The 13,157-nt window shown below is 45.2% G+C and overlaps 1 gene segment (V, D, J or C); it reads left to right on the top strand.

Annotated features, from left to right (window-relative positions):
- Positions 1 to 11,524, top strand: part of LOC140910042 (Ig kappa chain V-III region MOPC 321-like) — a 48,985-nt gene extending 37,461 nt beyond the window's left edge. The window contains 2 exon segments of the V gene segment in view: positions 6,543 to 6,591; positions 10,931 to 11,524. Of these exon segments, the coding sequence occupies positions 6,543 to 6,591; positions 10,931 to 11,262 (381 nt within the window).
- Positions 11,525 to 13,157: the final 1,633 nt, after the last annotated feature.

Here is a 13,157-nt window from a genome sequence, read left to right as displayed (position 1 = left end):
GCAGCCCACTGGAGTCAATAGAAATCTTTTCAGTTGCCTTCGGATCAGGTCTTGTCTACGGTGTTCACAAAAACCCCATCACTAGAGTTACACATTGGTTGTTTGGGCTTTTGGTTGGTAGTGGGTGTTAATTATTACCCTGCTATTCTGTCATCCCATGATTTTAATGTGCTGATGTTTGCAGCCTGCTGGGAGGGGGTTGGACCCACTGCTGAAAGGTAAAACCTTTGCACTTAAATATTTTAAGATGCTTAAGGTCCTAAAATACACGTAAAGACAAAAGATTTGGAAAGCAGCTCCTGCACCTGTCAAGAGCTGAGATCAGGGCTCTGCAAACCCCCTTGCAAAGACTTGAGGACACCACAACCATTCAGGTCCCCATGCTGTGTCCCCTGGGCCAGATGCATTCCTAGGTTCCCCCAAGGGAAGCCAGGCAGAAGATGAGCCTGCCTGGGGTAGGAGCTCACTGGCACAAGTCGCCGGCAGCCCTTCTCTGTCAGCGGGCTCAGACTCAGCCAGTGTAGGTGGATGCATGCGAACGGGGAGTGGTCAGGCCACCCAGTAGATGCCTGCCACAGCCCTACTCCCCTTGGCGAACCTTGGAGGGAGCGGAACACAGTACTGCCACCTGCCCTTCATCAGGGTGAATGCCGCTGGGAACTCAGCTGCCCCCACCGGTGCTGGAACTAGGGGGGGCCAGAGGCCATGGCCCTCCACTTTCTAACAAAAGAAACATAAGTGCAGAATTCAGGGTGCCCGGCAGAATTTTTTCCCCCTCACAGAACAATCGATTCTGCCAGGGAGGCACTGTAACTACACCTTTCACCCACCAGGGGCTGCTGTGGCTCCAGAAGAGAGGGCAGCTGGCTCACTGCCAGAGCCGCCAGCCAGGCCGAGGGAGGGGGCACTTTGGCCTTGCCCCCCCACCACCACCCCTGTTCTACAAAGGTCCTGGCACCCTTGCCTGCAGCCGCAGTGGCACACACCCAGTGCCCACAGTATTAACCATGCCCCTTGTGCGTAACTTCTCTGGAAGTCAAAGGGGGCCTCTTGCAGACAGAACCCCTCCATTGAAAAGCCAGAGCCTAAGGTTATCACCCCTCACTGCATTGATATTAATTATCCCCGGCAGAGTAAAGACACCCTGATCTTTCTTCAGTAAGAGACGACAGGCAGGGTCATGCTGATGGCTGATCATCTTGAGACAACTGGTACCCCCGTGTTGGAACACATCACAGGGGCAGGGTGGAGGGAAAGATCCATGTGCTGAAAATGCTCTGGCAACCTAGGGATGTAGGGAAATGAGATGACTTACCTGCAACGCAGTTCTGCGACTGTGTGTACACACAATCCACCCACGCTGTGGGGAACAGGCACCATACACATGGCTGGCAGGAGTTCCATAGCCCAGAGTCCGCAACAGGGCAGGGCTGGCTTGTTCCTGCCAGGGCCCCTCAGGCCCCTAAACTGTTGCTTCCTTTCTAGTATCAAAAGCCCTGTGTGTGGAGAGGAGAGGAGGGGACATATGGGTGTGGCTGCTAAGGGAGGAGGGGGCTGCCTGGTGTGAGGGGCTGACTGCATGCAAGGAAGACAGCCTGTGTTTCGGGGGGGGGGACTGCCTGTGGGAGAGATGGTACTGCCTCTGGGTGTGTGTGCGTGAGGGGCTGATTGTATCTGAGGGGGGACTGCCTGTGTGTAAGCAGCTGATTGTATCTGGGGGAGGATTGCCTGTGTGAGAGGGGCTGACTGTATGTGAGGGAACACTGCCTGTACGTGAGGGGCTGACTCCATGGGAGGTGGCACTGCTTGTATCATAGAATATCAGGGTTGGAAGGGACCTCAGGAGGTCATCTAGTCTAATCCCCAATCCCCAATTTTTGCGCCAGATCCCTAAATGGCCCCCTCCAGGATTGAACTCACAACCCTGGGTTTAGCAGGCCAATGCTCAAACCACTGAGCTACCCCTCCCCCCACTGAGCTATCTTGTGTGTACAGGGGGACAGCTTGTGTGTGAAGGGGTTGACTGTATGTTTGTGTGAGTGTGAATCTGGAAGAGAGCTCTGTGTGAGAGAGAAACGGGGTGGGGAAGAGAGAGAGAGAGTGATTTGTACAGAAAGTAAGCTCATGTAAGTTATAGGGGACTGGGAGGGGACGTAACTTTTGTGGGGAGTCAGGAGATCATGAGCAAGGTTTTTTTTGCAGGGGAGGGAGGAGAGTGTGTCTGTGTGGTATTGTCTATGCCATGTAGGATCCTATGTGTGTGTGATTTGTGGGTGGGAGGCAGGAGAGTCTGTGGAGCTGGGAAGAGTACACAGAGGTTGCCCCTACACTATTAAATGTGGTGCCCACTTTTCAGTGTCATGGCGGATGCTCCGGGATGCCCAATGGTGCAAGGACTAGTGGAGGCCAGGCTCAGGCATTTCAGAGGAGGGCTTTAGGACAAAGTGCTGACAATGTCTGAGACCCGTCTACACTTGCCCTTGTGCTGGTGTAAGCAATGAGGCAACGTCGCACTCCATTTGCTAGTGTAGACATGGCCAGAGGGTGAGAAAATAGAAGGCAGGATTAGTAAAAGAAGCAAGAGGCTGACAATGTGGGTGAAGGAGGAAAAGAACACAACACAGGGAGAGCAGAGGAGAAGGAGGCAAGGGAAGAGGGAACGGTTACACCAGCTATAAAAATAATAATGACGGAATATAGACTCTGACGAAGGTGGAGGCAAAGACAACTGAGGTGAAAAGAAAGAAGCAGAAACATGCAATGAAAAGAGACAACTGAAAACTCAAACACAGGCAAGAAGGAAATGTTCAGAAAATGTATCTTACGGTCATACACTGACAGCTAGCACCGGAGCATCTAGGCCCCTCCCAGAGAGTTCAACACAAAACGTGTTCATAGAATCATAGAATATCAGGGTTGGAAGGGACCCCAGAAGGTCATCTAGTCCAACCCCCTGCTCAAAGCAGGACCAATTCCCAGTTAAAATCATCCCAGCCAGGGCTTTGTCAAGCCTGACCTTAAAAACCTCTAAGGAAGGAGATTCTACCACCTCCCTAGGTAACGCATTCCAGTGTTTCACCACCCTCTTAGTGAAAAAGTTTTTCCTAATATCCAATCTAAACCTCCCCCACTCCCCTAATCATTTTTGTTGCCCTTCGCTGGACTCTCTCCAATTTATCCACATCCTTCTTGAAGTGTGGGGCCCAAAACTGGACACAGTACTCCAGATGAGGCCTCACCAATGTCGAATAGAGGGGAACGATCACGTCCCTCGATCTGCTCGCTATGCCCCTACTTATACATCCCAAAATGCCATTGGCCTTCTTGGCAACAAGGGCACACTGCTGACTCATATCCAGCTTCTCGTCCACTGTCACCCCTAGGTCCTTTTCTGCAGAACTGCTGCCTAGCCATTCGGTCCCTAGTCTGTAGCTGTGCATTGGGTTCTTCCGTCCTAAGTGCAGGACCCTAAGTGTGTTCCAATAGCCAAAGGCCTGATCCAAAGCCTGTTGGAGTGCATGGGACAACTCCCCTTGACTTAAATGGGCTTTGGCTCAGGCCACAAATCCTTCATATACTCGGGGTTGAGGGAGAAATTCCCCTGTGGTCAGCCCTGGCCAGCCTGCCTCAGCCTCACCATTTTAATTGTCTTTTTCAAACTGATCAAAATTCTCTCTCCTGGTCCTGCCCTCTTTTCACAGCTTCTAAGGTTAGGGGTTTCAAAAGAGCCTAAGGGAGTTAGAGGCCAAAATTCAACAGGATTTGGGCACCTAACCCACTTGGGCTCCTTTGAAAATCCCATCCTAATTGCACCTGCCCTTCTCTCAAACGGGCCAGTGAAGAAGATCTCTCATCACTTGTTCCTCCAGTTCCTCATTTGCATTTTCAGATTCAGCTTCTACATTTTCAGGTTTAGAGTCTGTTTCTTCGCTCACCTGGTCCCTGTTTTCATCACCACCCCATCTGGGAGCTTAATGCCCAGCCCAGGCAGACTTACATGGGCTAGCTCTGCTGGAGCTAGCGTGCTAAAAATAGCAGTGTGGCCACAGCAGCACAGGCAGTGGCTTGAGCTAGCCCCCTCAGTACAACCCTGCCCAAGATCACAGAATATCAGAGAATCTCCGGGTTGGAAGGGACCTTAGGAGGTCATCTAGTCCAACCCCCTGCCCAAAGCATCTCAAAGGACTGCTCAAAGATCCTAGCTTCGTACTCAGGTGGCGAGCCCAGGCCACTGCAGCCACACTGTTACGTTTCGCACGCTAGCTCAAGCAGAGTGAGCGTGGGGACATCTACCTGGTCACACCTGCCAGCGGCAGGGCAGAGATACCCCTGCTGACTGTGGCCCTCTCTTGTGGTTGTGCCACATCATGAACCTGGTGCCAGCCCATGTTCATGACTTCTGTGAACAGCATCGTCAATGCCCCATCTTTCCCCTGCAGGAGACTCTGAAAAGCCAACCACTTCTCTTCCCGAGCTCTCATTCTTGCCTAGGAGGTCTGGTAGTTTCTGATGCAGACGTGAAGTATCAGGATGAATGTATTCTCCATCCTGCTGCATCCTGTCATCTAGAAACGCAGGCTGGGGCAGGGCAAGCTGAGTCTTGACATCTTTAGCCACAAGCTAAGACCACCTGGAGCAGCAGGTTCTCACGGTGGGAGTGGGAGATGTAGCAGAGCTATCCCTAGGCACAAAGGAGTTACGCTCAGCCACTTTGGAGACACCTAGGATGGTTTCCGTGTTGGGCTCAGGTCCTTCACCATCTGGCCTGGGTTAGTACAGTCAGGGCTAACCTTTCTCAAGGTACTGCATAACTTTGAACAGGGAGTGCCTTTTGGTTTTCGGCCTAGATAGGATGGTCTCAGGTACCCTGGTTATAAACGGGGGAAATTGGCATCTTTGGAGGAAGTTGCTATCCTTTATTTATTTTGTCCCCCTGGGGATTAGAAGTGCTTCTAAAGAACCCTACAACTCGTCAGACTCATTCAAGAAATAAGAGTTATTTTCACCAATAACCCCATCATCCCAGAGGTCTTATTCAGACTGCAGAACAGACCTGGCTGTTGGATACCTCAATAGCAGGAGATCATTGCCACAGAGGGCCCCAGTGATAATGATGTGACAGCTGGTGCTGTGAATGTGATGAAGGAACTGATAACTGGCATGCAGCCAGGTCCCCCAAACACAATCTCACCTCAACATCTCTCTGAGCTGTAGGTAAACGCCACCTAATTTGGTAGTGTTTGAGCCCCAGTTGAGTTCAGTCTCAATACCACTCAGCTAAATCATGCTAGATCAGCATTCTGTGCACCATGGCAACCTTCTGTCATACCTTAGAAAGTTCCCAGTTGCAGTGCTTTGCTCCAACACAAACTGCATATGTCCTTTTCTATGCAAGAATTTCTAGGCCCCGTATCCTTCCTTGGCCTGGTACAGAAAATATCCAGCAAGTTCCATGCTAACACTGGTATAACTCCATTGATCTCAATGAAGTAACTCCTAATTTATACCTACATAAGGGAGAGCAGAATCAAGTCCATTGCCCATTTGTTTGTGCAAGTATTTTGTTAATGTTTGGTTTGCTGTATGTGAAATAAGCTCTGCAGCTCATGCAAAATCTGGGTGGTGTGCTCAATACTACAGCTACATTTTCTGGAGTTGGACGTGAACCAAAATCCTGCATATGAACATCCTGAACTTTGGAAAAGTTTGAATCTGAATCCAAACTTTGCACTTGGACCCATGTCTGATAGTTTCGGCATTTTTGCTTTCAAGGAATACAGCATGTGACGAGGGTTACAATATGTGTCAATACGGACGTGGGAGCAGAGGGACGGGAGAGAAGATAGGATGTATTGATCTGATCATAACTTCTATCTAACTTCTTGACTGTTTATAGATGATGAAACCAAGGTCACTCGACCTAGCACTGAAGTCTCAGTTTTGCACAATGGAAAAAAACATTTTTATAGGGGAAATGAGCTTTAACAAGTGAACCAAATGCTCCTTCCCCTTCTGCTGTCAGGTTTTTGTACAGCGAGGCGATAGGAACTGATCACTGTGGTGGACGTTCGGTAAAGGAACCAAGGTAGAAATAAAACGTAAGTACCTTGAAATGATTCTGTTTTCGCTGTCTATTCTGTCTTTAAATTTGTCTTTGTTAACACTGTCGAATTATAAAGTGAATATCTGTTGGTGTTGGAAATTGCAGGTAAAGGATGGTTTTCAGGGCAGATACAGTTCAACTGTAATAGAAAAGAGATTAATTTGAAGAAAGTAGAACTTTGCTTTTCACTCCAGACCAGGGAAATTCAGTAAATGTTACATGTCTGGTAGTGGTCAAAAATGTTGCTGGCCAGACCCTCAGCTGACGTAAATCAGTGCAGTATTTCCCATTCTTCAACATTGGGACTCCAACAGAGTTATGCCGAGTTACACTAACAAAGGCTCTAGCCTCATATTTCTAAAACATACTGTACCACTCATGCATCTAATGGCCTAGGTTAGGAGGAACTGAGGTTTTTGTAGAGGGAACAGGTAGCAAGGAAGCACTGTGGTACACTTTCGGCAAAGGGACCCGGGTCGAGATCAAACGTAAGTACATTTTTCTTAGTGCTCTTCAGTTTTCTTTGCCACATTTGTCCATTTTCATGTTTTTTGGGTTTTTTTTCATTGGGGTAATTGGTGATATGAGAATGCTAAGAAAATTACCAGGAGATGAGACTGGTAAAGTGTATAAAATGAACATATCCTTGAGGAAAGAAAACACCTCTTCCTCCTTAGGTGGAATTTTAGAGCTAAATTGTTACATATGGCATGAATTAGCCAGCCTACAGTGGGCCCATTTAGCTACACAGTAAATAGGTTTCTGTAGGAGAGGAAGTTGATAGGCAATCACTGTGGATCACTTTTGGCAAAGGGACCAAGTTGGAGATAAAACGTAAGTGCATTTTTTACTCTCTTCCAATTCTCTTTGTCCAGTTTGCTATTTTCACAATTTTTTTGGCGGGGGGTATCTGCAATTTGTGAAATATGAGTGCCGACAGAATTGCTGTCATCATAGATTTGTAAGGTGTATGAAATAACCCTGTCTTTGAGACAGAAAATACCGTCACCTCCAAAGATGAAATTTGGGCTAAATTGTTATATTTTACATAAATATAGTTGACAGCCTATTTAGTTTCACAGTAAAAAGGTTTTTGTAGAGGGGGAAGTTCACAGGCATTCACTGTGGTTCACTTTCGGGAAGGGGACCAAGTTGGAGATAAAACGTAAGTGCATTTTTGAACTCTCTTCAGATTTTCTATGTCCAATTTGTCCATATTCACAATTTTTGTCTGTAATTCGTGAAATGGGATCACTGACAAAATTACTGAGGCTGTAGATATGTGAAGTATTTGTATAAAATATCCCTGTCCTCATGAGTGGAAAATACTTCCACCTCCCTGGATGGAATTTGGGTTAAACTGCTCTATTTTACGTAAATTAACCTACTTACAATTGAGAGCCCATTTAGTTGTGCAATAAAAAGGTTTCTGTAAAAGAGGAAGGTTATAGACAATCACTGTGGCTCACTTTTGGCAAAGGGACCAAGTTGGAGATAAAACGTAAGTACATTTTATTTGTGATTACTCCCCATTGTTTTTGCTTGATTTAATGCACAAATGTGGAAAAATGCTGTTTTTTCTCTCTGTCCCTTTCCTTGCTGTCTCACCCCATTCCCAGTCGTTAGTTGTCAAATCCGTACATTTAATTGTAAGAATTAAAAATCAAAGGGGAATGTTTAAAGAAAAGTCTAATTTTATTTACAAATAAGAATATGATGGCTGAATTCTAGGCTAGTGACAGTGTTGGTCTTCAGTCTTCATCTGAGGCTATCGACACTATTAGTAAAAATTCAGCCATCCTCTTGTCTATAGATTTTAAGTGGAAAAATCCCAAAGTTTCATAACGAAGGTCATGATCCAGCAGCCACTGAAGTCACTAGAAATACTCCCATTGACTTCAGTAGGACTTGGATCAAGCCATATACAAGTGTTTTTGTTTTAATTCAGCATTTTGGCAGTACATCCCATTAAGAGAAACTGAAAATTGTCTCTCAAATAATGTAAGCGGTGTGCCCAGATGCCACAGTGATCAACACACTGACAAATGATTGAACAGATTAGATGGGACTAGACTGATAAAATAGATTAGACTGACGTTAACAAGAAAAGTCCAGTTTTAGAAAAAAATAGTTTAAGAAATGTAGAGAAAATACTAAAAAACTACCTAAAGAGCAGACAAACATTCCTGTTAAAATAATAATTAACCTGCACAAAATAAGTTAATTGGAAGCCACCAGCACAAACGCGGAGGAAAATGTAAAATATGTTGTCGTTAGAGTATGGTAGAGTCTGACAAAATTATCCTCCATTATTAATTGCTAGCTGTATTCGATAAGGTTTAAGTTATCTGCCTCTAGTCATTGTTAGCTGTATATCTATCCAATGCATCTCCCAATTGTTTTAAATAATTTTATTTTAAGATCTACAAAAAAAATTTTGACATTTGTCATATTAATTATAACAACGTATCTATGAAAGCAGGTGTAGCAGTGGTGTACGCTATATTTTTATTTTGCACTAGGAAAAAATGGATATAATTGATTCCTATATTTTAAGTTTTTGTTTTACTGATTATGTTACAAAAGATGTTTTTCAGTAGCTTTGACACAATGCTCTACTCATTTATATTTTGAATTTTTAAAAATATAGTGATACGGCCATTGTGGAGGACAAGCCAATGAAATGATTTTTTTTTCTTTTCTTTTTTTTTCTTTTCCAATTACTGTTTTTCACAAACAAGTCAAAAATACTTTAAAAAATTGTTTGGGGCTATATATTGTTTGTAGTATAATATATAAAATGTGTTATTTCAAATGTGTTACAGAGGCTATCAAATGTATGGTATCTATCTGTCCATAGATATAGATAGATATAGATATAGATGGCATGATTCTCCTCTCAGACTCCTGTAAAATAGGTGTGACTCCACTGAAATCAGAAGTGCTCTCACTCCATCTCTGAAGTTAGCGGAGCTATGAGGTTATACCAGTTTAACACTGGTTTAAATGAAAGGAGAATCAGGTCTATTATCTTATACTGTACATTTGCTAAGATAAGCGTAAAAATATATGTGAGTGTTTTTCTGGAATCCCAAGACATTTTAAAAGTCTGGGCTCCGATTTTGTTAGGTTCAGTACTTAGATATTATTATTTTAGCTTATACAGCAGCAAAGCAGGAGACTGACTGAACTGAATGACTTTGACTTGGTTTTCCAAGATGTGATCTGTGTTATGTTTTCTTCAGATCTTTACAAAGATTAGGGCTTGATCCCGCAGTCTTTGCTCAGACAAAACTGTCATTGAAATCAGGGAGAGTATTATCTGGGGAAGGATTGCAAGATTGGGTCTTAGTTTTCAAGAGTCTGAATATTGACATACGGGGAGAGATTTTACTCAGTTACCTAAGATTTACATCTGACACCAAGATCAGAATCTGGCCCATTTCGTGATTATGTGACACAAAGTGAGGTACACGAACACTCACTCCGAGTGGCTATGCTAAAGGTTGCCACAGTCTTAACTTCATGTCTTTCTCTAGCTGCACACTGACTATTTTTTATAACAGATCCTTGAGTTTTTAGTTCTAGTCGTATATGACAGTTGCAGTAGGAAAAATATTAATAATCCTCTGTGGATCTGGAGCTTGATTCTCTTCTTATTTCCACCTGCATATAATGGGTCAACTCTACTGAAGGCAATGGAATCTTGCAGGTGACTGGTGTGAGAGGAGAATCAGGTTTCTGATTTTAAAAGTACTGAGCACCTGTAACTCCTATTGACTTTAAGTGGAAGAATGAACAGGCCCTAAGGAATTAGATGGCTCAGGGGACTGGCAATGAGAGAGATCTGGAGGGAAATCCTGGCTCCAGTAAAGTCAATGGCAAAACTAATATTGACTTCAATGGAGCCCAGATTTCACCCTGGGAGCTTTTCCCCTCTAGGTCACAGGGGCTTATTGCAGCTTCCAGTGGAGGGGGGGGGTTCATGTTGTCATGTACATGGCATCGGTAAGTTTGCATCCTTGTTGGCAATCTCAGCAGAGAGACTCAGGGTTGAGGGGGAAGTACCTTCTCACCCTCCGAGAGCCTTCCTCTAACTCAGGATTGAGGGATATAGGCATGGTGGTGGGAAGCTCGCACTGCTACTGCTACATGAGCGGTATCTTGTCTGTCGATAAACAGGACTTTAACCTCCAGAGCTGTCATGCTGGCACCTTGCCCTGGTATCTCTTGGGTGAGGCCATTTTCCAGGGCATTGCACTAATTAGTCTCTCACACTCACATCAGAGGCTCTCGCGTCACTCAGGGCCAGGTTGTGCAGCCCGTCCTCCCAGGGGAAGCACTTCCGCACACAAGCAGTGCCAAGGTCGTAAGCAAAATGAAACTGGGTATGATGGGGCAGATTCTCAGCAGGTGTCAATCTGAATAGCCCATTCGAGTCCATGGAGCTGTGCTGATTTACACCCGCAGAGGACCTGGCCATGTGTTTTCTTAAACCTGAATTGATATCCTATATGGTCTATGTGCACTGACTCCCTCTTTATTCTGACCTGCTGTGTCACTTAACCGCTCTGTGCCTCGGTTTCCCCATCCGTAAAATGGGGATAATGATGATACTTCCCTACCTACCAAGAGTATCTGGAGGATGAATTAGTTAATGGGCCAAATCCAGCTTGCCTCAGTCGCTCATGGATGAACTACTCACATAAATAAGGCAAGAGTGATTTGGCCTGATAATTGTGAATGGCTTCGTCCGTGCTCAGTGTAACTATCCACTCCTAGGTCAGTTGTCATTAACACCATATTCTGTGCTCTCCTTTTTTGCAGGTAGAGAAAATGCCAAGCCTTCGGTGTTCATCTTTCATCCATCAGCCGACCAGCTGTCTGGGGGATCTGCCACTGTGGTGTGCCTGGTGAGTGGCTTCTACCCGAGTGCCTTGAACGTGGTCTGGAAAAGGGATGATGTCACCACCACAACTGGTGTTGTCACCAGCCAGAAGCAGCAAGACACTTCTGACAGCACGTACAGCCTGAGCAGCACCCTGACGCTCACGAAAGAGGAGTACAACAAGCACAACCTCTATAGCTGCGAGGTGACGCATGAAACGGTGCAGGGCTCTATTGTCAAGAGTTTCAAGAGATTGGAGTGTTCACAATAGGAGGCTCCCAGGGAAAGCTCCCTGCCTCCTCTTTGCAGCCTTTCTTATGCTTTGTTTATGTAACTATTAGTCTTATTCATTTTTTCCCCCTCCCAAACTATTATGACAGAGATCTTCCAGGTCTCACCTCCTGCCTTACCCCTTGCTAACAGTCCTGGATAACCAGGCCTTGCCTGATTTTACCCTACTGCCTAATGAGGCTTCCTGCTTTTATCAAGTTTCAACTTCAAAAATGAATAAATAAATGAAATCAATGAAACAGCATCTGTTCTCTCACGTGTTTTTAATGTGACAATTGAAATAAAGTGAACTCAGATGGAGTAAATAAATGGAGTACTATGCAATTTACTGTGGGCAGTGGGAGGGAGGATGAGTCCTTAAAAGAAGGTCCTATCTTCCCTGAGAGGACACTAATATCCCATAAGAATATACCCAATAAGAATCAGGGTATCCATGGTCAATATATCCCCTCCCCTTCCAGCATGCAGTGTGCAGAGTGCTACTGCTTTACCACCCCAGAAGTACTATAGGTAATTAGTGTGTCCTTCCCGCAACTTTTATCCATTGACTTCAGTGGAACTAATCACATGAGTAAGGCCTGCAGGACTGGTGAACTAATCTGGGATCCATCAGGACACAAGGAGTACATGATATTATGCACTCAGCAGCATTACAGCACCTTGCTGTCTATGGGTCACACAACCAAGGTCCATGTGCCACCAGATCTGACAACATACTCTGTGCTACATATAGAGGGCCTGGTTCTGACCCTGCTCACACCAATATAAATCAGGAGTGAATCTACTGAAGTTAATGGGAGTTGCGGATGTCTCTACAGCTCTGAAAATCAGGTCTCTTTACACAAAGGCTGAAATACGGATTTGAGTGCCTAGGTTTCAGTCTCCAGAGTTGAACATTGTGTCCTTGATTTCTACAACAAAATCCATTTTACACAAGTGCAATGAAAAAATGTTGCTTTGTTATTGTGAAATGTGCCACATGATTAACCCCTTTAGGTGAAAAATGGCACAATGTTATTGCTCACATTTAGCTACTAATTAATCATAAGCCTCACATGCCTCTATGTCCTCTGTAGCAACTCACGCTGGATCAAATCCACCCAAGGGCTTAAGCAGTCCATAGACCTTTAGCTGGCATTCTGCACAGCTGTGAATTGCATCCTTGGAGAGCATTTCTAACTACTGCTACGGGTCCAGCAGTCCATACAATTGTCCACTCTGCTCACTGATGCTGTGTCGTCTTTCCCATCTATTTGAAAAAATCAATAACCCAAACCCTACTTTTAAACTCAGACTTTTTGAGACTCTTTCCCCAACAAGCTGTCACCAATGTTCTCAGAGGACAGGCTGATCTAGGCTGGGATTTTCAAAGGAGTTTAAGGAGCTTAGGTGCCCAAATCCCACTGAAATTCAATGGGCACCGAACTCCCATAGGCTTCCTTGAAAGGCCCAGCCCTGGTTGTCGAAGCGCAGCATTAAGCTGCAGGACACTTGGGTTCTATGCCAAGCACTGGGACTGACTCACTGCGTGGCCTTCCTCAAATTACAAAGGCCAAAAGTATGCAATAAATTTGGGTGTCTCCACCATTTTCAGATGCCCGGCTTGAGATGCTCAGGGTCTGATTTATCTAAGGTGCTGAGCAGTTAAACTCTGACCTCCAAGGGATCTCAAGATGTCTCACATGGGCGAGCCAATCTTTAAGGCACCTAACATGAATGGGCTTTTTGCAAATGTTGGCCTTCATCCCTTTGTGCCTCAGTTTCCCCATCTGCAGAATAGGAGTAATACTATTTCTGTGTCTGGCAGGGGGAGTGTGAAGCTTAATCAGTTAAGGCCAGATTCTGATCCACTCTCCCTTTGCTCACACCTTGAGT

This window comes from Lepidochelys kempii, chromosome 4 (assembly GCF_965140265.1).
Source record: "Lepidochelys kempii isolate rLepKem1 chromosome 4, rLepKem1.hap2, whole genome shotgun sequence".
NCBI lineage: Eukaryota > Metazoa > Chordata > Testudines > Cheloniidae > Lepidochelys > Lepidochelys kempii.
The sequence above is the reverse complement of the archived record's forward strand: the minus strand, read 5'-3'. Positions and strand labels throughout refer to the sequence as shown.